This window comes from Thermobia domestica, chromosome 3 (assembly GCF_964235325.1).
Source record: "Thermobia domestica chromosome 3, izTheDome1.hap1.1, whole genome shotgun sequence".
Lineage (NCBI taxonomy): Eukaryota > Metazoa > Arthropoda > Insecta > Zygentoma > Lepismatidae > Thermobia > Thermobia domestica.
Genome location: NC_137456.1, coordinates 80,031,204 through 80,053,235, shown reverse-complemented (window position 1 = coordinate 80,053,235; position 22,032 = coordinate 80,031,204). Strand labels below are relative to the sequence as shown.

The 22,032-nt window shown below is 35.6% G+C and overlaps 2 protein-coding genes across 2 annotated transcripts in view; one reads left to right on the top strand and one right to left on the bottom strand.

The window, feature by feature from the left end:
• The window catches only part of LOC145681844 (regulator of G-protein signaling 7-like), a 461,439-nt gene that overhangs the window by 279,098 nt on the left and 160,309 nt on the right, over positions 1-22,032 (bottom strand). The window lies entirely within an intron of this gene.
• Positions 17,880-19,526, top strand: LOC145680547 (putative ammonium transporter 1). The gene has a single exon (XM_081751174.1). The coding sequence runs from the start codon at positions 18,016-18,018 to the stop codon at positions 19,426-19,428; it is 1,413 nt and encodes a 470-aa protein (XP_081607300.1). The 5' UTR covers positions 17,880-18,015; the 3' UTR covers positions 19,429-19,526.

The following is a 22,032-nucleotide window of genomic DNA, read 5'->3' as shown; positions in this document are numbered from 1 at the left end:
ATCATATTTTATCCGTATGCTACATAGGCACTGCTCTTAAATGTTACATCATATCGTTGCAGAATGTCTGATATCTAACAGTTTTCCTTATATTACACACATATATGCATGTTATCTTCGTCAGCTATATGTTATATACGTCCATTTGTATGTAAGATTCTGACCACCTATATTGTTTCATACGGAAAGTACGTATAGATGGAATACTTATACGGAAAGTATTATAAAACATGCGTTTTTAGTTATTGGTTTGCTGTACGTTAAGTCCAGGATTTACAGGATTTACTACAGGATTTACAAAATGTAACGTACGTAAAATTTTACGTACGCTACATACATTTCGCTCAGTGCAATTTGGGAGATTTTTTAATTGAAGTGTGCAAGTGTATTGGTCCTTTATCACTAATACCATCCGGACAGATTCTTCAGATCAGTTAATGTGTCCGGTCATAGTACCTTCCGGGCTGTAACGACAGAAAGTTTTAAAAAAAGTTTTGGTGTAATACACAAATGACAAATGATGTGCGCAAAAGATTTATGGTACAAAAACTACATATTTACATTATTTAGTGTCGCAGGTTAGAGACAGCTCTAATGGAGATATTCTAATCTTTAATTACCCTTACGTTTAGATTGATTAAGTGACATTTTGTTGCTGCATGCTCTTCTTTAAAGGTCAACGGCAGAAACATAATTCACCTGTAAATATTAATCATACTCAGGAAACTAATTTCAACTAATCTCATAAATACAATTCTAATTTTAATTTGAATAGTGTATTTTCTTACAAATATAACATGGATAGCAAACTAACTCTCCTCTACAATCTCATATGATTATTAATAAATATGGTAAGCAACATTCAGCACCATGGGCGGCGATTAGGGGGGGCAAGAGGGGGCAGTTGCCCCCCCACTTTTTGAAGTGACCACGTAACTCTTTTAAATTATATCATCTATTTTTCGGTGATAGGCTAGAATCTTCATCATTCGATACCAAAAAAAGCTTTTTTGCTTCTGTTTTTTTCTCAAGCCTGGAAGGCATTATAGAACACGTTGCATATGCTTTCGCGCCTTTCTGAGTCGAGACGTAGAGTGTGATGATGTCATAACTAAAAAAATATTTTTTGATATGACTTTTTTATTACTTTTGCACCTAGAAGATTCAAATTTTGCACACACATTCAGTGCACCCCTTAATATTTTCCAGATTCTTTTCCGATTTCAGTGATAAAACAGGGAGGTCCAGAGGGGCAAAAAGGTTAAAAAAAAAAAGATATCTTTTTAACAAAGATCCCTTTTTTCGCGATTTTCCCTCCTCAAATACATGATGGAGACATGTGAATGGTACCGTTTGAAAGGCTGTTCTGTTCTAAAAAGAATTATGTACGAACCATGATCCTAGTATAAATAGGGATCTGTCTCAGGGAATTTTTACCTGAGATCCTTTTTTATACGGGAATCTGGAGTATTGTAGTTATATTATTTTTGACGGGCTTACTTTTGCACCTAAAAGATTGAAATTTTGCACACACATTTAGTACACCCCTTAGTATTTTCAGATTTGTTTCAGATCGCTGCATTAAAACAGGGGGTACAGAGGGGCAAAAAAGTACAAGGAAGGAATATTTTTTTAAACAAATAATCCATTTTTTCATGATTTTCCCACCTCAGGTACAGGATGGAGACATGTAAGTGCTTGAAAGTATGTTCTCTTCTGAAGGGAATGATTACGAACAATGATCATAGGATAAATAGGGATGTCTCAGGAAAATTTTGTATTACATCTGGGACATCTGGAGGCATTGTTGGAATGTTCTTAGCTCATTGGTTAACATTTTCCCGCACTTAGTTTTCAAGATAGAAGCTTGAAATTTTTTAATACACATTTAGTACACCCTTTCATATTTTTCAGTTGATTTTGAGATCTGTGCGTTAACATAGGGAGTCCAGAGGGGACCAAAGTTTGAAAAAATCAGAAAAAATCCAGATTTCCCACAAAATTTCTCGCCTTAGGGACATGATAGGAAAACGTAAATGGAACCTTTTGAAAGTTTGTTCTATTCTGAAGAAAATGAGGTACTAACCATGATCCTAGGATAAATAGGGATGATGTTATAGTTGATTGACTGAAATTCAATAATTTACCTTTAAAAAGCCATAATTTAAAATGGTTAATGTATATAGTTTCATTTGGAAATGTAAAGTTTTTGCATATATTACTGGTTCATAGAAAAAAAATGTTAGCATATAATATTTGTCGTTGCGTAAGTGGGTATTGGTTATTTGTCTTCTCATGGAGTTAAGACAGCTACAGGAATTGCAATTCAAAGGAATTAAGTTTATTAATCCCCAGTTTCAATATAACTTCTACAAAACAAGCCTCATTACTCATTAGTATGATTAATAATAGGCCTATCCTTTCTATTTATTTGTTTTGCGAATATGTTATTAAATAATCTGATCACACAATTTTCCAGACAGAATTTTAAGATGTTCACGAGCAAGGAATCAAGGGTTAGTACCTAATGTGCGTTGCCCTTGTCAATTTACTTAATTAAATATGAAACACGATATACGGTATTTTAACTGAAAAAGATAGTATCCTATTAATTATACAACCTTTCGTCAAACAAAGTGTTAGAAACAACCAGGAAAACTAACATTGGTATACAAATATTCAGATCATATCTTGCCCCCCCACTTTTAACGTCCAATCGCCGCCACTGTTCAGCACCGTATTAAGTTTACGTTAAATCAAGCAACCGTGATATAGGCAGTAAACTTTTAATGTCAACCTGTAGGAAAATTTACCTGGCGAAGGTGTCAGATATTATCAATATGCAAAACATATTAATAAATTTAGTCAAAGTTTATTTTCAAATTGGACAGGAAGCGAATACATTTCTTAATACATCCAATATTAAAACACCAGGATTGGATTGGATGGAAAATTGAGTCACCCTAATCTACTCATTAGTGAACTGGTGAATAAAAAACTAAAAAGTTTACCTAGTCTAAATGAAAACACCAGGATACCACAAAGGCACAAACAACATTAAAATGATAGCGCAAGCAGTAATAGATCTAATTTTATCAGCATACGCTGCGAAAAATTTGGCCTTCTCTAATTCACCAAAAAAAGGAAAAAAATACAAGATGATATTACAGCTCTCTTTTCAAATTTCCTTACTAAAAATAATCAATGCCAATTAATACTGTAATAACTTGAACTAATGAGACAAAAAAATCCCTACTGTTATGAAAAAAATATGTGACCATATAATTCTTTAATGAGACTTTCTTAAAAGTTTTTAAAAGGCGCCATCACGGCAAAATTAAAATACCGCTAAGTTTACAGTAATTATGTGATGTCTTGAAATAGATTTTTACAAAAATAATAATCAAAAAGTGGAACAAGACCTCGCTGGGCAATATTATTTTACATGTGATACCATTATCACGACTCACCTATCTGCTTTTGATTTCCAGTCATTTAGAAAATCGGCATTTATTTTTGCGTTTTTAAATGGCTGCAAACGGAAAAGCTATTAGGTGACTCGTGATAACGATACCTCATGCAAAAATAATGTTGTCTAGCGCGCTCTTGTTCCACAGTTTTTCGATTATCTTTTATCTATTTGAAGATATCACATAATTACTGTAAAATTAGCGGTATTTTAATTTCGCAGTGATTAGGCATCTTAGTAAGTAGACTGGGTTATACCCACATCTCTCTTCCTCTCAAAAGCTGAGAGGACTGAACTGAGTGTTGTTGTTTCTAAATGAAAATGTCTTCCATGCCAGTTTTATCTATGGACTATAGTAGATTACATCAAATTTTCCGGATTTATGTATGTTCTTTTCTTGCACTACAGGAAGTCTTCTTGTAGTACTGGAAAATGGTGAGGGAAATATCTGAGAGGGAATCCCTTTGCTTTCTCCACAATGAATGAGAAGATATTGAAACTCGCAGCACGTAAAGTACATTTTAGAAGGGAAAAAACTATTCAAAAGGAGGAGATTGATTCCAGTGCTAGAAACGACACCAGTGCCTCCTGGTGATGGATGTGAAGAACTGGAAGAAGCCAGTGGCACCAATAATGGCTCAAAGCTCACTTTTCAACAAATGGTAATGGCCGAAAACGCCCTTCGTTGACAAACGCAATCTCAGGCACAAACCTCCTTCCCTCATTTGTTTTCCTCTTTCAACAAAAACTACTTCGCGTAATTTTTTTGTTACTTACTTTCTTTCTTTTTTCTTTCTTTTAACCCCTTCAGAGTAAGATATAAGACCGTTTCCTCCTACTTCTTTTCATGGTTTTCGTTTCGTTTCCACGCCGTTGGTTTCTAGAAAAATCCCGTTTGAACACACAAAATCCCCCTTTACCTCACCGCACAAAGACCAAAAAAATGAAAGGAAAAGAAACCAGCTTCCAACCAACGAATGTATATAAACCAGAACTAACGGAAGTCAGCAAACATGGAACGAGGATAGAGTGGGCGGCGAGAAGAAGAAAATACGTAAAAAAGAGGATTCTTATTTGAAAGAATAAATAAATAAATAAATAAAACGAAAAGGGGAAAGTACACACACTTGTACTGTGTCGTATATCGTTTTTGTGCTGTATGAAATTTGGAGTTTCTACTCAATTACATTGATATATTTAAACTCAATGATTGGACGTTTCCGATTTTTTTTACAAGTAAGTGCGTCACTGTTAGAAGTATGTGCGTCATTAATAGGAGTATGTGTATCACTGTTAAGGGTATTTGCGACACTGTTAGGAGCATGTATGACATTGTTAGGAGTATTTGCGTCACTGTTAGGAGTATGAGCTGCACTGTTAAGAGTATTGCGTCACTGTTATGGGGCGTTTACACTTAGTCGATTTGCGTTCGATTAAGTTGAATTGACGTCACTTTCAACTTAATCGACCGTGTAAACGGGACTTCAATTTAATCGCTTGTTATCGAAGGCGACTAATCGACTGGCAACTGAATTGGAAGACGTTCTATTTTATTCTGCTATAACACCGCAAATTGTACCAATTACTGCTTGCTTGGACATCTTTAAAATTGCCAGTCGATTTCGAATCGACCAGAGGAGAGCGAGTCGACAAGCAGCATTCAATTTCGGTTGAAACAATTGAACACATCCAGCGATCTGATTCGGCCTAGTTGCTTCGATTTAGTCACAAATGCAACGAGTCGATTTAGCCGTGCGACTAAATCGACCAAGTGTAAACGCCCCATTAAGTGTATGCACGTGATTAATTGGAGTATGTTCGACACTGATAAATGTGTATGCATCACTTTTAACAGTATATATGACACTGTTAGGAGTATGTGTGATCAGTTAGGAGTACTGTGATACTGTTAGGAGTATGTATGTTACTGTCAGGCCTATGTGTGTTGTTACTAGGAGCAATCAAATAATAGATACAACCTGGTGTTTAACAATATATACTTTATATGATCATACAAGTAAATAAACAATATATTCCAGCAGAAGAAAAACAATCAACTACAACAGATTGGCAACGAACGACATACTTTTTAAGGCCATAAAAATTAGTTTGTCTTGATTTCTAAATAGAAAACTACACATCAGAATTTACCCTTCCGAATGTTGTAATTTTTCTAAGCTCTATGGGATGTATCGACTGATCTCTCGTCCTTGGGTGATATTAAAGTTAAACTTGTTAAAAAAATAATAATTTAAGATCTTATCAAAATTTTGGGCTATATCTCATTAACCATACCGGTACTGTTATCTTGCAGTGTTATAATGAAGACTTTAATTAGTGCAATGGTTCTCAACCGATGTGTTGCGTTACACTGACGTGTCACCCAGTTCCATAGGATATGTCGCGAAATTTCAGAATTTAAAAATCTTATGTCTTCAATGAACACCACCGAATTTGCAACCAAACCACACGCAAAGAAAGTATGTGTGGTTATCCTTTTGACATTATCCTAGATGTGTGTCAGAATTCTACAGTTGTTTGGTCTCGGTTTTATTCTTTCATTTTATCAATACTAATGCATGTCTCTTTTGAAATTAGAATTACACTAATTTGTTTGCTGCTTTAGAGTGGGAGAGACAGGATACAGAAATGAAGTATCTTTACCAGACACGATTATAGGATACGAAGGTGTCATGTGGGTGGCCTAGTTGCGCGGCGTTTGCTTTCGCAATTTTACTGACGTGAAGTGTACCAGTCAACGCCTTCAGTAGCAGGAATAAGCTCAGTACTATATATACTCACTACTTTTATAGAAAGTTAAAGTTTTACGATATTATAATTTATATTAATAATAATAATAATAATAATAAAATCAATTGTTCCACGATGTCGTGAGCGTTTTGTAAAATGTGTCGTCAGTTAAAAAGGTTAGGAAACTGCACTAGTATGTACTTCAGCATCAGTTCCATCTTAATAGATAGAATCGTTATTACGAGGCGTATTCGGAAGGAAAGTACCGTTTCACATTCCCGCCGCTGCTGCACTGCGATCGGCGTTCCTCGCATGTGCGCTAGTCGTCCTTGTTCGTCAGCTCGCAACTGATGCCATTTTGGTTGCTCTGCGTGTATTGTCTGTTTACAGTATAAGTTTAAAATGTCTAAGACAATCGACGATCCCGCCGACTGTGAGATTCGTTCGGTAATTCGATTTTTAAACGCAAAGAATGTGAAACCGGCAGAAATTCATCGTCAAATTAAAGATGTTTTTGGTGAAAACGCAACGACTGATGGAATGGTGAGAAAGTGGATAAGGGTGTTTAATGAGGGTTGAAATAGTGTCCACGATGAGCCCCGAAGTGGTCGGCCTTCTGTTGTCAACGATGACTTGGTGGGGCAAATCGATGAAAAAATCCGTGAGAACAGACATTTCACTATGACAACGCTTTCAGGCGAATTCCTGACGAAGTGAAACTCGCTGTGCAGCAATGGTTCTCACCACTGGCGGCATATAGTGTCAAACTCACTGGCGGCGTCGTTCTATGAGGAAGGACTAGATAAGTTGATCCACCGCTTCGACAAGTGTCTCAACAACGGTGGAAACTATGTGGAAAAGTAGTGTAAGATATGTTCTTTCCTGTAACAATATTTTTTCTTTTAAAAAAATATGATTACTATGTTTATTTTCAAAACGATACTTACTTTCCGGATACGCCTCGTACATAGCATCAATTTTTTAAATTTACAAAAATAAATATTCGGTTTCTCAAAAATACGCACGAGAATTCATACTCATCCATATCATTTTGTTCAGCAGAATAAGATCTATCGATCGGTATATGTCTTATATTTGCACATTTTTTTCGTTAAACGCTAATAATACAATAAAAAATGCGGTGTCGAAACAACACAAAATGACTACCACTTTTGCGTGTTACTTGTGTGTAAATTCAGCACCAAGCACATCGCCTTCTGAGCATATCAGAAATAACTTTTTACTACCTGAGAGAATTTGCATTTTGTATTTATCGTTTAATATGAGCAAAGCTTTGGGAAATATATTTGGCACTTGTGCCAAGTAACGAATAATGTTCTATGTTTCCTGTTATCGATCGCAATAATATTGTTGTAAACCCGTGTTTCGTCTGACAACAGTTACATAAGTAACAGGTCTGCCATCTTCTGTTCATACGCGTTAAGACACAAGGATAACAAATAAAGAAAATAGATGGAAGTACTGCTATCTGTGTAACTGTTGTCAGATGATTCACAGGTTTACAACAATATTATTGTGACCGATTACAGAAAACATAGAATGTTATTAGTCACTTACCATAAATGCGAAACGTATTTCGCAAAGCTTTACTCATACCAAACAGTGAAAAACGATGCAAATACTCACAGCCAGTAACGATATGCTCTGAAAGCGATGCCTTGGTGTTGAATTGACACACAAGTAACACGGTAAAGTGGTAGTCATTTCATGTTGTTTTAACACCTCAGTTTTTGCTGTGTATTTGTAGAATTATTATTAATTTGTACACTATAACTATCAATTCCACAATATTTAACCGCACCAAATATATTTTGCATTTGTTATATATTGAATTAATTCAAGTGACTGAAAAATTCATATTCTCTAAAACAAGAAAAAAACTCACCGATGCAAAATTTCGTGTCTCTACGTACAATATAGACAAAGAGTGGAACAACCTTGATAGCGTGCGGTCTAAACGAATGAAATGAAGGTCGGGACGCGACGTTGCCATGTGACGCAACTTTGCCATGTGGTGTGGGTAAGCAGACGCACTAGGGTTGAGTTGATTTTGAGTTTAACGTCCCGTTCAGCAGCGAGGCTATATGAGACGTGGATCTACTGATTAACGTGGAATTCGAACCACATAAGCTCCCGCCAGCAACCGAATCCGGATCTCCCATGCTAAAGACGAGTATGCTAACCGCTTAGCCATGAAGGAGCTCCACAGGCGCACTAGAGCATAAGCAGGTGAATAGATGGCAGATATTACTGGGCAGTATTTCGATATATCGATCAATATTTTCAAATACAGAAATGTTTCTAATCGATGATTTCGATTTTTAAATCTAATACAGTAACTTATATAAAATGGAAGTGATCTTGTCGTAGAGCACATACCAAACTGGCTGAACCGTTTGGTTGTTGGTTGGAATAGGGTTTACTGTCCCTTTCAGCATCGAAGCTACATGAGACATGGATTCACAGCTTAACGAGGAATCCGAACCTCATAAGGTCTCACCTGGAATCTGAAACATTCAAATGTAGTTTGGAATATAATTATCACCTACCTTAAACAGTGATTTTTTAAATATTGTTACTTTGATTAAAATGTCTATCCTCACAGAGATATAGGAGTTCAGAATGTGTACGAAAATAGGATATCTCTCGAGTATCTCGAATTAGGACTATGAAATTCAGCATATACACTCCTCATTAAAAAACGTAAGTGAACACGAGTCTGTAGTTTTTTTTTTTTTAATTCTCGTTTTAAGGGCTCAGGAAGAGGGCATGTTCCACATTTTGGGGCTACATTGGAAACGACGTTGACTCTTATTTGTGATAGTTTCACGGGGAATAAGTTTGTCAGTTGAAATGAATCTTGAAGCGTGTTAGGCCTACCTTCCTCAAGGTGGGTTTTATCATGTCATTTCAATTGTAGTAATTGTTCTAAGAAGGATTCAAAGTATTCTACGGGGTTTTATCATTATGCTTTCATTGAAGTGTATATCCAAACCGGAAAAGGGGTTCGTATATTTTTCATAAACTTATTCCCCCCGGGCGAAGAAAGTACATTTCAACTAGTTTTTATTTATATAAAACTTACAATTGTTTGATGTTACCCTATACAAGATCAATAGTTCAATTTCTCAACGATTTCATAGAATAACACATTTGATAGCTGGCTGGATCCTTTCTACTTTAGAGTGACGATAGGAAGAGAACAGACCATGACGATTGTGAAAAGAATCTAATTCGAGATTTGAACGCATTTGCACGTTTTATGACCTCTACATAGCAGAAAAATGATTATTTCTGGTATGTTCCTTCATCTGTTTGTCAATTTGACTTTCCTTTCCAATGAGTTCGACTTACCAAAAGACAATGTAATTTAACCTATCTGAATGGAAGTTTAAACGTAAGATTTTCAGAAGATTCTCCAGGTTAGGAGTCCTAATTTTCTTGCTAACAAATATTGGTAGTTTATTGAAGGATGATTTTTTTTAATTAAAAAATGCGAATTTCTTAAAATCAGGTCTAACAATTTTGTTTGTATGTCTATATAAAAATGTGTATGTGTGTATGCATGTTTAAGCGAAATTCCTGGAACGTCTGGAGCTATTTCACCCAAACTTGGATCACTTACGAAGTGTGATCAAAAAATACGGTGAATAATTTTATTATAAACAAAGTAATAAGATTAAATGGAATTTGATTTAATCACCTTCAAAATACTGTCCTTGGCTAGCAAAACACTTATCCCAACGTTGAATCTATGATTGGAAGCATTTCTGGAAGAACGTTCAGTTGCTCTGTCGTGACCCTCTCAATGTTAGGAATGGTATCAAAACGTTTTCCTTTAAGCACGGTTTTCATTTTTGGAAAGGGCCAGAAGTCACATGGTGCCATATTTGAAGAGCACAGAGAATATGATGGACAAACAGGAATATTTTTCGGCCAAAAACTCACGGATCAAAGGCAAGGTGTGCCATGGCGTTTTTTCGTGGTGAAGAAGTAAGTCATTTGCCAATTTAATCGGCGGTTTTAAAATGCTTTTCGGACTCATACGATATGTTTAGTTCTCCAGAACGCACTCGAATAGTCATTCGCCTGTTTGAACAAATCATTTGTGCCGCTTTTTGCACGTTTTCATCTGTTTTTGACGTTGAAGGACGTCTCGGTCGTTGCTCGTTTTCAACCGACTCCTTGCCGCTTTTGAATCGCTCATACTACTTGTAAGCAGTCACCAATGACATCGCTTCATCACTATACACTGATTTTGAATTTCGTGAGCTTCTTTGGCACATTTTTGCAGCTTAGAACAAAACTGAATGTTGGCGCGCGAGAGACACTGTTAACACGTCCTCACTCTTCTGCCTCCGAAAGCCACCTAACATGTCACAACTCGTTCAAACTTGAGCGCGCTTACTAGTTGAAATGGACACAGCATAGATAGATGGCACTGTGCAACTACATTCACTGTACTCTTTGATCAAACCTTATATGACTTACAACCTGAAAAAAAAAATACTGTGGAGGTAAGACATCTCTAGCATCTCTAGAGGTCGGAATGGAAAGGGGTAAAAATAGTTGATACTGGTGTCGAATACATAGTTTTTAGAATCGCTGAGATGAATGGTGACTCTTTCGATACGGTTTAAGTCCAAGTTCAGTTCCATTGGCATGGAGAGTGAGAAGAGGTGTAAAATAAAATGACTGTCGAATCCATAGTTTTCGAAGTCACTAAGTGATTGCTAACAGGTTCGAAGATCAAGCTTAGCCGAATAGACCTATGTAGAATTTTTCAGGAAATTTTTAGAAACGTATAGAACTGTACAATGTTTTACAAGATTGTGAACAGGAATAAAACTCATTGTCATTTTAAAGGGGGGAAATCGAGGATTTTCTATATTTTTTCGTTACATTGAAATGGACATTATCTGTTATTATTCATCATGGGAAAATGACTGATCGCTTTTGAGTGAATTTTGGAATATAGTTAATGTACGGTGTATCTATAGCAACCAGGATTTTTACCCTGTCAGTTTGATTAAAGGGCGTATCATAGGTTGGTAAGGGTTTAGCATTCAGTGGAGAAATGAATGCCAAATATAGATTATGTTAAGAGTTTTCATCATTACATTTTCATTGAAATGTATAAGCTAAGGGGGGGAAAGGCAGCTTTTCTTCTCGTGGTATTTTATATATATATAAAACTTAAAAAAGAAGCATTTTTTCACCCAGATTGGTCTATACTTTTCGGATTATCTTGGTGTCAGGAGTCATCTCCCATACGTTGTTAGTGTTGTTTTAAAACACCCTATATATACATAACTAGTATATTATATTCAATACTACTATTTCAGTTAGTATTTCATAACCTATTTTCATTTTAGACTTACATCGTCTACATATTAGACTTGCATTATAGTCAACAATTGTCAATCGTTCTGGATTAGGGGTTTTCCAACTTCTCTTCACAATATTGGCCAATTGTTTTCACGTTGCTCAATTCTGTTTCTTATTTGCAGAGTTGGCATCAGTAATCAAAACAATCATTCTAATCGTTTGTAATATTTCACACTATTACAGACGAAAATGCAAAATGAGTTTACAATTACGCTAGTGCATAGCGCAAAAATAAAACTAATCATGCTCTGTAGCTTTATTTTCAAAAGCATAGTTGTAATCAATAACAGTTTAAATCATTCTTTACAGAAGACTCAAAATGGAAATTCACGTCGAAACAAAAAATTCATAAGTTATTTTTTCTATCTTCTAGTAGCAGAACTTCCCGTCCTTCAAATGGATTGAATGGTATGGTTGTTTGGGTTGTGTAAGTTAAAAGTTTCTGCTATATACATACATTTTGAACCTCCAGAACGTGTGACCCCTCTCCAATCCTGTCTCGAATTGAAAACTGAAAATTCGTACACGTTTAGACTTAGTAAAGATCTATCTATGTACTGTCTGACCAGGATAGAAGTCCCGATTTTGTTGGAGACGTTAGTGTTGCGTTTACCGCAGTTATTGGATGAGCGTGCAATACAGGGGAGCGGAGAGCACAATGTCAATGACTAATAGATTAATTTAGGGTTGATAGTTCAGAGGAGAACTTTACAACTTTGTTTTTTTATTTTGTTAGAAATTCATTATTTTGTTAGAATTTTAAATGAATAAATAACTTCTGATAAAACAATACTAAATATCGTTATTAATTTTCATTCAGCGCATTAACTGCGTGATGGACATGTTACAATTTTGCGCGAGTAACATTCAACGATACCACTAGATATATTTGTTCTTAATATTGTAAGAACATTAAATCCAGACTATATAAATCGGAATTTAAGTATGGATATCACATGCTGTATCGATGAAGAGTGTCTGTCCTATACCAGAGTGTTTAATATATGAAAAAAAAAAAAAGCCTAGTAAGTGTGTGTCGTACAGGGGACACTCAATGAGGTTCCACCTGATCCGAATCCTCTGAAAACTTCTTAACTTTCTATATAGTATACTTGTGTTTTATCTGCGACAGTGGCGTCCACCCCGTCTCGCCAACCTCCAATCTTTCGATTTTGGATCCTCCTAATAGAAATTTCTGCAGGTGATCGCTTAGTATCGTGTAAACAGTAAACTTGTGTGTACTAATAGGGTGTCGTCATAACGGAAATGTTGTAAAACATTGGTTTAGAGCAGTAGTTCTCAATCTAAATTCTATCATGACCCCATTTTATCACATCGTCTTGCCAACGACCCCCTTAACTTGTGTGGGATTACTAATATACCTATTGCGGAGATCTCACGATATCCATTTATTTCTATAATAGTAGAATCCATTTCTTGTATATAGTGGATACAGTAACTTCCTTAAAAGCGAATGGATTAAAACCAAATTTGGTCAGTTCATTCATATTACAAATATCGAATCCGATCCGTCAAACTGTTTCAAAATGGAGCCGATTGAAAATTTTAAAACTTCATAACTCCCTTAATTTTGGGTCATATGATAAAAAATTAGTAATTAGCTAATAGTATTATCGTGCGACAAGTCCTTGCAACTAGTTTTCTGTAAGGAAGACTTGGACAAGTTCTGGCTCAAGAGAAGAGAAGAATCCTGGTTTGGTATCTGCTGCTTTAAAAGCCATAATTTCATTTGCTACATCGTGCCTGTATGAAAGTGGCTTTTCTTCCATGGTATGCATTAAAATAGACAAGAAATCACTTATCAGTTGAAAATGACTTGCGCACTTGAATAATGTATTGAGTAATTTAAATAACTTGATTAATATGCGTCCCGAAGATTGAACCGGACATGGCCGCACTAGCGAAATCACACCATACTCAGGTATTTCATTAGCTTTCAATTGTAATTGTAATCAAGGGCGCCCATCAGGGGGGGCAAGGTGGGGCGCTCGCCCCCCTAGAGGAAATTGTACTTCGTAATATCGAAAACCCAATAGAATTTTTAGAATAGTTACAGCAAAATTTGAAACTATATTTGAAATGTCGCTTTTTCTTGCCCCCCTTGGAAACCACAACATGGGCGCCCTTGATTGTAATTCAATATGCACGTTTTGTTGCATTTGTATTTTTCTGGTATTTTAATATGAAGTTCTCATTAGTTTCATATTGTAACTTTTTCATTTAAATTGATTTTTAAACAGCTTTGCACCAGTTGAAAATGTTTAATAGACCTATTTTTTGTTGTTCTTAAGAGTACGTATAAAAATAAAAATATCCCTATCAGAACAACATTCAAAATAATATTAAAAAATATTTTCCGGTATTAGATTGTAATTATATTTATGTCTTCAACTTATCTTCGCGACGGTCGCGACCTCCAGGTTGAGAAACTCTGGTTTAAAGAATTGTGCGATATCTTGTAAGTTTAAATCAAGTTACGATTTAGGTTTAATAAACTTTGCGATATTTGCGTTCATGTTTAAAATGCATTTTTTTATCGATTGACACATTATTTTGTCTAGTCTGAAACAAGAGAGCATTGAAATACGTTTTCACTCGAAAAGTGTTAAAGATTGTTGTTCCAGGGGTATCGCGTATCCTGGGTTCGTTTCCCGATAAGAGAGCACAAAAATTCATTTTTACAATCATTCAATTTCATTAATCATCCATCTACTTTAGCCTAAAGAATATTCGTGGGACGTTAAACCAAAAAATCATTTCAATTTTTAGAAGAATGTAAATCCTTTGGGGAGAAAGGGAGGTGAAGAAGAGGGGATTATTTTCTGCACTTGTTGGCAAGCTTGGCAAGCTTGACATTCGAGATTGACTTGCAAAATTTGATTAGATTGCATCTTTATTTTAGAATCAAGATCGTTATTCAGCCCTTTGCTAGAGTTGGGATGAAAGTATTTGACAAAACACGAGTGTATGGGTGATGTAAGCGTATTATTTCCTCAGCAAATAAAAAATTCACAACTTTTTTTATTTATGAGGGCAGAAATTTACCCTGAATTTCCTGTGTGAATTTAGCTCATTGAGCTCTGATTCTAGCACTCAAGTGTCAATGAATTAACTCAATCACTTTTTGTTTTACATACAATGTAATTTTGAAACTTGGGATCCTAGTGTTATCATTGTATCTGTCTCTCTAGACATAATAACAGAAACACATTTCTCTATTAAATATTTTTAATGATATTTGTCGATTAATTTGAAAGGACTGAGATTAACCTGAAACCACAAGGTACCTATAGCTTAAACAGATTAGATGCATGGTCTTGTTTAATAAATCCTGCCTCTTCCCCCGCTTATCTCTGAAAAGCCCTGTATTTGTATCCACAGATAGAATTTAATCAAATGCAAATCGCTCTTTAACCAGTTGTGATCTTTATTGCAAATCAAAGTATTAAAATAAGATACATGAGTTGCAAGAACATGGGTAATTAGACTTAATATTATTATTCATTTATTTAACTATTCTAACAATGCTGAACCTGCGTATTTAACATTAGGGCCCATCTTCATAAATTGATGTAAGAAGTACCGCATGATTTCCGATCAATTGTTTTATTAGTGTTATCTTCGAGCATTGAGATAACACAGATCCTAAACGACCTCTCCTCAGTAACTTCGAAACAAGCCGAATTGACCGATTTTAATTCCGTTTTCTTTGCCATAGAGTGAAAATCTAATTCTTTGTACAACACTGGGGACAATTTATTCGCAAATACCAAATGAAAATCAAGGGTGGGTATGTGAATGACCTTAAAACGTTCTTGAAATAACTTCTGAAACTTTTAAAACTGTATTTATCTTAAAATGAACATTTGCGTGACATGGTTTATTACAAACGGAGAACACATTCCGTAACAGTTTGCGTCAACGAAACTCAAAATTTACGATTTAGTTTGAGATAATCGGAATGTTATATATATATATATATATATATATATATATATATATATATATATATATATATATATATTTCATTTTTGTACTCAGAATTTTGAAAGATTGGTTCGAAATGTACTCCTAGGACAATAAGAACTATGATAGATTAATTACAAGTTAACAGGTTGGTTAACAGGCTGTTAACATTTTAATTACAAAAGTAGCCGTTTGCACACGTTCTCTGGCCGGTATATACTATTCGGCCTAGAAGTGGCAAAAAAATTAAATGCAACCCTCTTCGAGCCCACGAGTTTTCTTAAGGTTATTCCGTTTCCTCTCAAATTCCCATTGCATCAAATACTTCAGAATGGTTCATTTTCGTTAGAATAATCTGTCTTCTTTAACTTGAAGGCCACAATCGTGTGACATACGACGAGAAATTTCTCTTCATTTCAGTACTTCTGTAATATCTGGCATTTTTCGTTACTTATCAATCTCATTTCGTACCTCTTGTAATGTTGTAATTGATTGACTAAACAATGCCAATTACTCTTTCATCGAATGTAATACAGAATAGTCTACATAATAATTAAAATAACTAAAGCACGTCAGATTTCAATAGCCGCCATTGAATATGGATCTTAACAATTCCCTATTTTCTTTTAACTCCCAATACCGCACACAAGTCTCTCATGTTCCTAACTGGAATCCAAACTGAATTCAAATTAAGTATTTTTTTTCAATTACCTTGCTTCTTACGAGCAAAACAGGGATTACTGCTACCAAAACTTATTTTTTCTCTTTTTTTAACCTTGTTTACAGAAAAAAAACTGTAAGACCTTTGAGTGGAAAAAGATATAAAAGTTTTTGGAATGTTTTCCATTCAAATCAGTTTTCTAAAGTGATATTCAATCTTATTTCAAGTGTTGTTAGTGGTGTTCGTTTCTATAGGACGGTGAATGTTTTCTTTAGATACATTTTCAATGACTTTTTAGACTTGGAACACAGATGCTTTTTAAGTCACAAACCGAAAATTAATTTCCTTAAATTATAATCTAGCAAGTTTCTTTATTGCGGAGAAATTTTCCTTTCATTCATTTTGTAAAGCATTTTGTTGGGTTAAATTATGACTTTTTAAGCCCCTATTCTACAACTGCTTCAAGTTCCAAAATGTTATTATTCCCGTGTTTACCTTAATTTTTAATATTCCCGCGCAAAACAGCAGAGTACATGTGTTTCTTCATCCCTCTCATTTTCATCCCTTCATTTTCAACGTCGTAATTAATCGGATTGGGTAGAAAAGCAGGATTAAGCAACCAAACTCATCATCAAAACACCAAACTGGTACTTCAGACTTTCACCGTTTTTAAGTTTGAAAATGCTCCTGTATACACTATAGGTCATTACTCGGCACCTTGTATACCACATCGCCAATAAGAAATCATATATAATTACTTTCTTTAAGTAGTAAGTAAAAACTTGTTGTGACTGTCACCGAAATGTTTAGGTTGCGAGTCGAGCAAGCAAGAACTTTTTTCAAATCTATTTCTCTGTTAACCGACAACACTATTGACTCAATAGGGTGTTAATACTATTATGGGGCGCCAGGTCGTTTACTCTTTTCCAACACTTTTTCTTTCCGTTTGCTCGTTCGGCTCCCTCTTGGTATCAGTGCCCGGGGCAACGTCCCGCTCGACCCCCTGTAACTATGGTTCTGTATATGCCATTGAAACTCATACCATTGACAAAATCTACTTGTTTTTACTATCCTCGCTTACGCGTTTACTCACCGTCGCTAATGCGCCTGCTCTCTTCGGACGTACCCCCTCTTGGGACTCCCAGCTTCGCTTGCCTGGCTCAATTAGATAGCGTTCGTGCTTTTTAGTGTCCACTTAGTAGAGGTTGATTTTGTTTTTTGAACTGTAGTTTTCATGCCATACATCCGAAAGAGATATTTAACTTATACGCAAATCGTAAAAAATTGTAAATTTTCAACAATTACTTCTGATTGTCCCCTTGAATTTTCTATATGCTAAGTGATATATTTTCATGTCGGCCAACGCAAGTCACTTAGGAGACAATTAGAAGAAAATTAATAAAAGAGTTATAATTTTTCAACAATTATTTTGAGTGGTTCGCCAAAAGTAAACCTGCACGTAAAATTTATATTTATGGACACAGTGTGATCATCTACTTGAAGCATGAGACAGGTCCTTCAACTTCGATGGAAATTGATATTTATGGCCACTTCCAGAATTACCATGTTTTTAAAAATAAGTACCAGAACAAATAAAAGAAAAGAAAGAACACATTAGTGTTCTAATGAGTGAAGTGTGATTGATATGTAAACAAATTATAGTTCTTAACATTGTGTTATTTAAGGGACGAAATTTATTATTAAAACTAAACAAGCATTTATTAATTTACCAGAGATAATGGCCAGTGATAATATTGATCAAACTCACTACGAGATTGAAAGACATATGGATGCATGGTTTACAGTTTTGTGCTCAATAACAGTGCTTTTCCTACGTGGCGGATTTGTAATGCTTCATCTGAGCTGTATTCCATCACAAAATACTATGCGAATTATAATCCATAATCTTTTAGACATTACTGTAGCAAGTTTTGTGTTTATTGTGATAGGTTTTGCTGTAGCTTTCGGTCGAGATTCTGGACACGTGATAGGCACTACCAACTTCTTTTTCATGGGTGAATATAGAACAGAAACAGCCATTGTTATGTGGTCTATTATTATAACGGTACCAGCAATTGTCATGTCAGTTACTGTTACCAGAATTCGTACGATTGGTTTCCTAATTCAGACTACTGTTTTAGTGGGCATTGTTTTACCCTTGATTTTACACTGGACTAAGTCAGAAAATGGTTGGATGAGAACTAACAACCTGATGGATCACAAAGTAGAATTCCAGGATCACGGAGGAGCAGCAATTATTCATTTGACAGGAGGTGGCATAGCGTTAGTATATAGTGTCAGTTTTGGAAGAAAGATTATGGTTCTTGGAGAAATGGATGAAAAGTCACTACCTCCTGCAGCTCCAGTTCTTGCTTTACTGGGATATTTGTTCATTATTCTAGGATTTGTTGGAATCGGATGTGCGTCGTTCATATATGTCACCGTTGGGAGTGGAATAGCGTTTGCCAATACTGTCAGTATATTACTTAACACTTTAACAGCACTGTGTGCAGGTATTTTGGTAACAGCTGCAATTACATTCTTGATTCAGCGTCAGTTAGCTGGTTACTGGACCGCTCTAAAATGTATGCAAGGAGGATTAGCAGGAATAGTTACAATTTCTGGTGGTTTTGAATCATATACACCTTTAGCATCTTTTGGTATTAGTACAGTGGGTTCATTCCTCTTTTGCGTTTGGGTCCCGATTGGTGCGAGGATATTTGTTGAAGATTATTTAAATGTTATTGGAGTTCATTTCTTGTGTGGGCTGCTTGGCACAGTAGTACCTCCACTTGCCAATAAAGAATATGGATTTTTTAGTGGTGGCAGTCATCAAGCACTGTTGAATCTAGGCTGGAATTGTGTATGTTTAATTGTAATCTTGTGTTTTTCCATGTCTGTAATGGCTCTTCTAATTATTTGTTTTTCCAATTGTGGTATTTTAAGAAGTGCGGAAGACGTTGAGTGTCATGTAAGAGCACAGTTACTGGCATCTCAAAAACCAGGTAAAAATAGAATTCACAGGTTATTTCAACCGGAAGAAGGACGAACTCTATATCTTTGTCCGGGTTATTGTCAAAAAACTGAAGCCTGTGTAGAAAGTATGTTTACGGAAAAACCTGATCCATTATTCCATTCTGTGAGTGAGTAAAATAATAATAAAAAAATCTCTAATTTATGAAATAGAGTTTGCATGTATACATGGGTATGTGAAATAAATTTTGTCAGTTTTATTTATATTGATAAGCATTCACGTTTACATTTATGGATATGAGTTATTTACAGGTTAGTTGTTTCCTTAAAAATGGGCGAAGCCATTTATAACCTCCTCAGTTATATATATATAACAGGTCATTCAATAAGTCCGTAGGATAAGTAAGAAAAAAAAACAAAATTTTGATAAAACTCGATTTCATTATTCAACATAGTTGCCTTCGAGGGCGATACAACGAGTATAGCGATTTTCCAACTTTTCGATACCACTTTTATAGTACGATATCTCTTTCTCGTCAAAATAGGCCTCAGTTTCAGCGATGACTTCATCATTGGACTTAAATTTCTTTCCAGCAAGCATTCTCTTGAGATCTGAAAACAGGAAAAAATCGCTGGTGGCTAAATCTGGAGAATATGGTGGGTGGGTAAGCATTTCGAAGCCCAATTCATTCAATTTTTCCATCGTTTTCATCAATTGTGACGCGGTGCATTGTCTTAGTGAAACAACACTTTTTTCTTTTGCAAATGTGGCCGTTTCTTTGTGATTTCAGCCTTCAATCGATCCAAAAGTGCACAGTAGTACTCGCTGTTGATGGTGGTTCTTTTTTGGAGATAGTCGATGAATATTATTCCGTTCGCATCCCAAAATACAGACGCCATCACCTTACTGGCCGACTGTTGCGTCTTTGCTCATTTTGGATTCGGTTCATCGACTGCTGTCCACTCAGCTGACTGTCTTTTGGATGCTGGTGTGTAATAGTGAAGCCATGTTTCATCCATTGTCACATACCGACGATAGAATTCCCTTTTATTCCGGTTTAACAGCGCCAAACACTCCTCTGAAGCATCGATTCGTTGTTGTTTCTGGTCGACTGTGAGCTCACGCGGCACCCACTTTGCACAGAGCTTTCTAATACCCAAATGTTCGTGTAAAATGGTAAAAACTCTAATGTGAACCACTTAATTTCACCGATGATTGGCAAGGAGGTAATATTGTCGGAAGATGCAGATAAAGCAGCATCTAAAATCTAACATTGACCTCTTTTTCGGGATACAAGATACTTTGTGTATTTGAAGTTCGCCAGCATCGACGATGCAAAGTTCTCTTTCTCGTCGACAGCAGATTCGAAGTGGCTGCACACGTGAAGGAGTAGGGACATCTCATTTGTGAACAAGCTTTCGAGCATCTTCTTTGTTTACCTCCCTTTTCAAATTCTTGTTGTCCTAAATCAGTGCTAGAATGCGAATAAATTCGATTTCTCCAGAAATATTCAAATCCAAAAATGAACCCAAAAAAAATCAGTACGAGATGAATATCCGACGAATTAGATTTTAAATATCTTATTTTACTCTGCAAATTGTGGATCGTTCCGTCTTGGAAAATGTTATTTAAAAAAATAGTTTCTTCTGTTTCACATACGAAACCCCTTAGAAGAATAGAGTGGGTAATTATCCAAATCTAAAGTTTTGAACAATATTCTCGAAAACAGCGATACGAGTGGAAACGCGATGATATTTTCAAATTGTGGTTATAATCACTAACAACTCACTCCAGAAAAGTATGTGCGGTAAACGCAATACTGCGATAGCCAAGAAACGGAATTTTATTGTATTGTAATGCATGCAAGATTCGTCATCAGTCATACTGGTGTCTAGTACCGTCTTCGAATCTCTTCTGCACAAAAACTGGATAAAATTATTTGTTTAAAAGATTGCATATAAACCTGAGAATAAAAATAAAGTTACAGCAAAAAATACGTTATGTAAAGAAGACGTAAACCTGTTCCTTCCCCCTTGTCACACTTCGTAACAGAGCCTAAACTCACTCTCCCTCTTTGCCGCGTTACGTAATATGTGGACGGTCTTTTATACGTCAGCCTCTAAATAACTGTCTAATACAAATATGACGTTACAATTACATTCAACTTCAACCGCCAATTGTTGAAGCCATTAGACTCGTTAAATGAGTTATTACTTGGAGGACGTTCACCTTAACTTTAAGTAGAGCGCTTACCTCAGGTGTGTGAGGTCTCTGATTCGATCCGCGGTCAAGTAATTTTGTGGTGGACAACATTACTGTGGGTTTTGTCGGGGTACTCTTGTTTCCTCCCACATTATCATTCTACTAGTTTTGCTATCATCATTCATTTGGCTTAATTATCGTCTCCCTTAGCCTAAAGGGCATAATCGTGAGACGTTAAATTGAACGAAAAATACTTTAATTTTAACCATGTTCATTATTATTATTATTATTATTATTATTATTCAACTTTTGCATTTTTACCTTGCTTGTTAAACTGCCTAAAACGTGGGCCCCTAGGCCCGATTCTAGTGGTTAATCCAGCCCTGTGCACATACCCCCCCATATATATATATATATATATATATATATATATATATATATATATATATATATATATATATATATATATATATATATACAGGATGTGACAAAAACTTACAGCAAAATTGGTAGTCAAGCAAAAAAGTTCATATGACCATATGCCGAGAAATGCATCGACCGCCATTGAGCCGCCTGACG

Excerpts from the sequence above, each read along its gene's own strand:
- LOC145680547 (XM_081751174.1), top strand. The coding sequence starts at position 18,016 with ATGGCCAGTGATAATATTGATCAAACTCACTACGAGATTGAAAGACAT.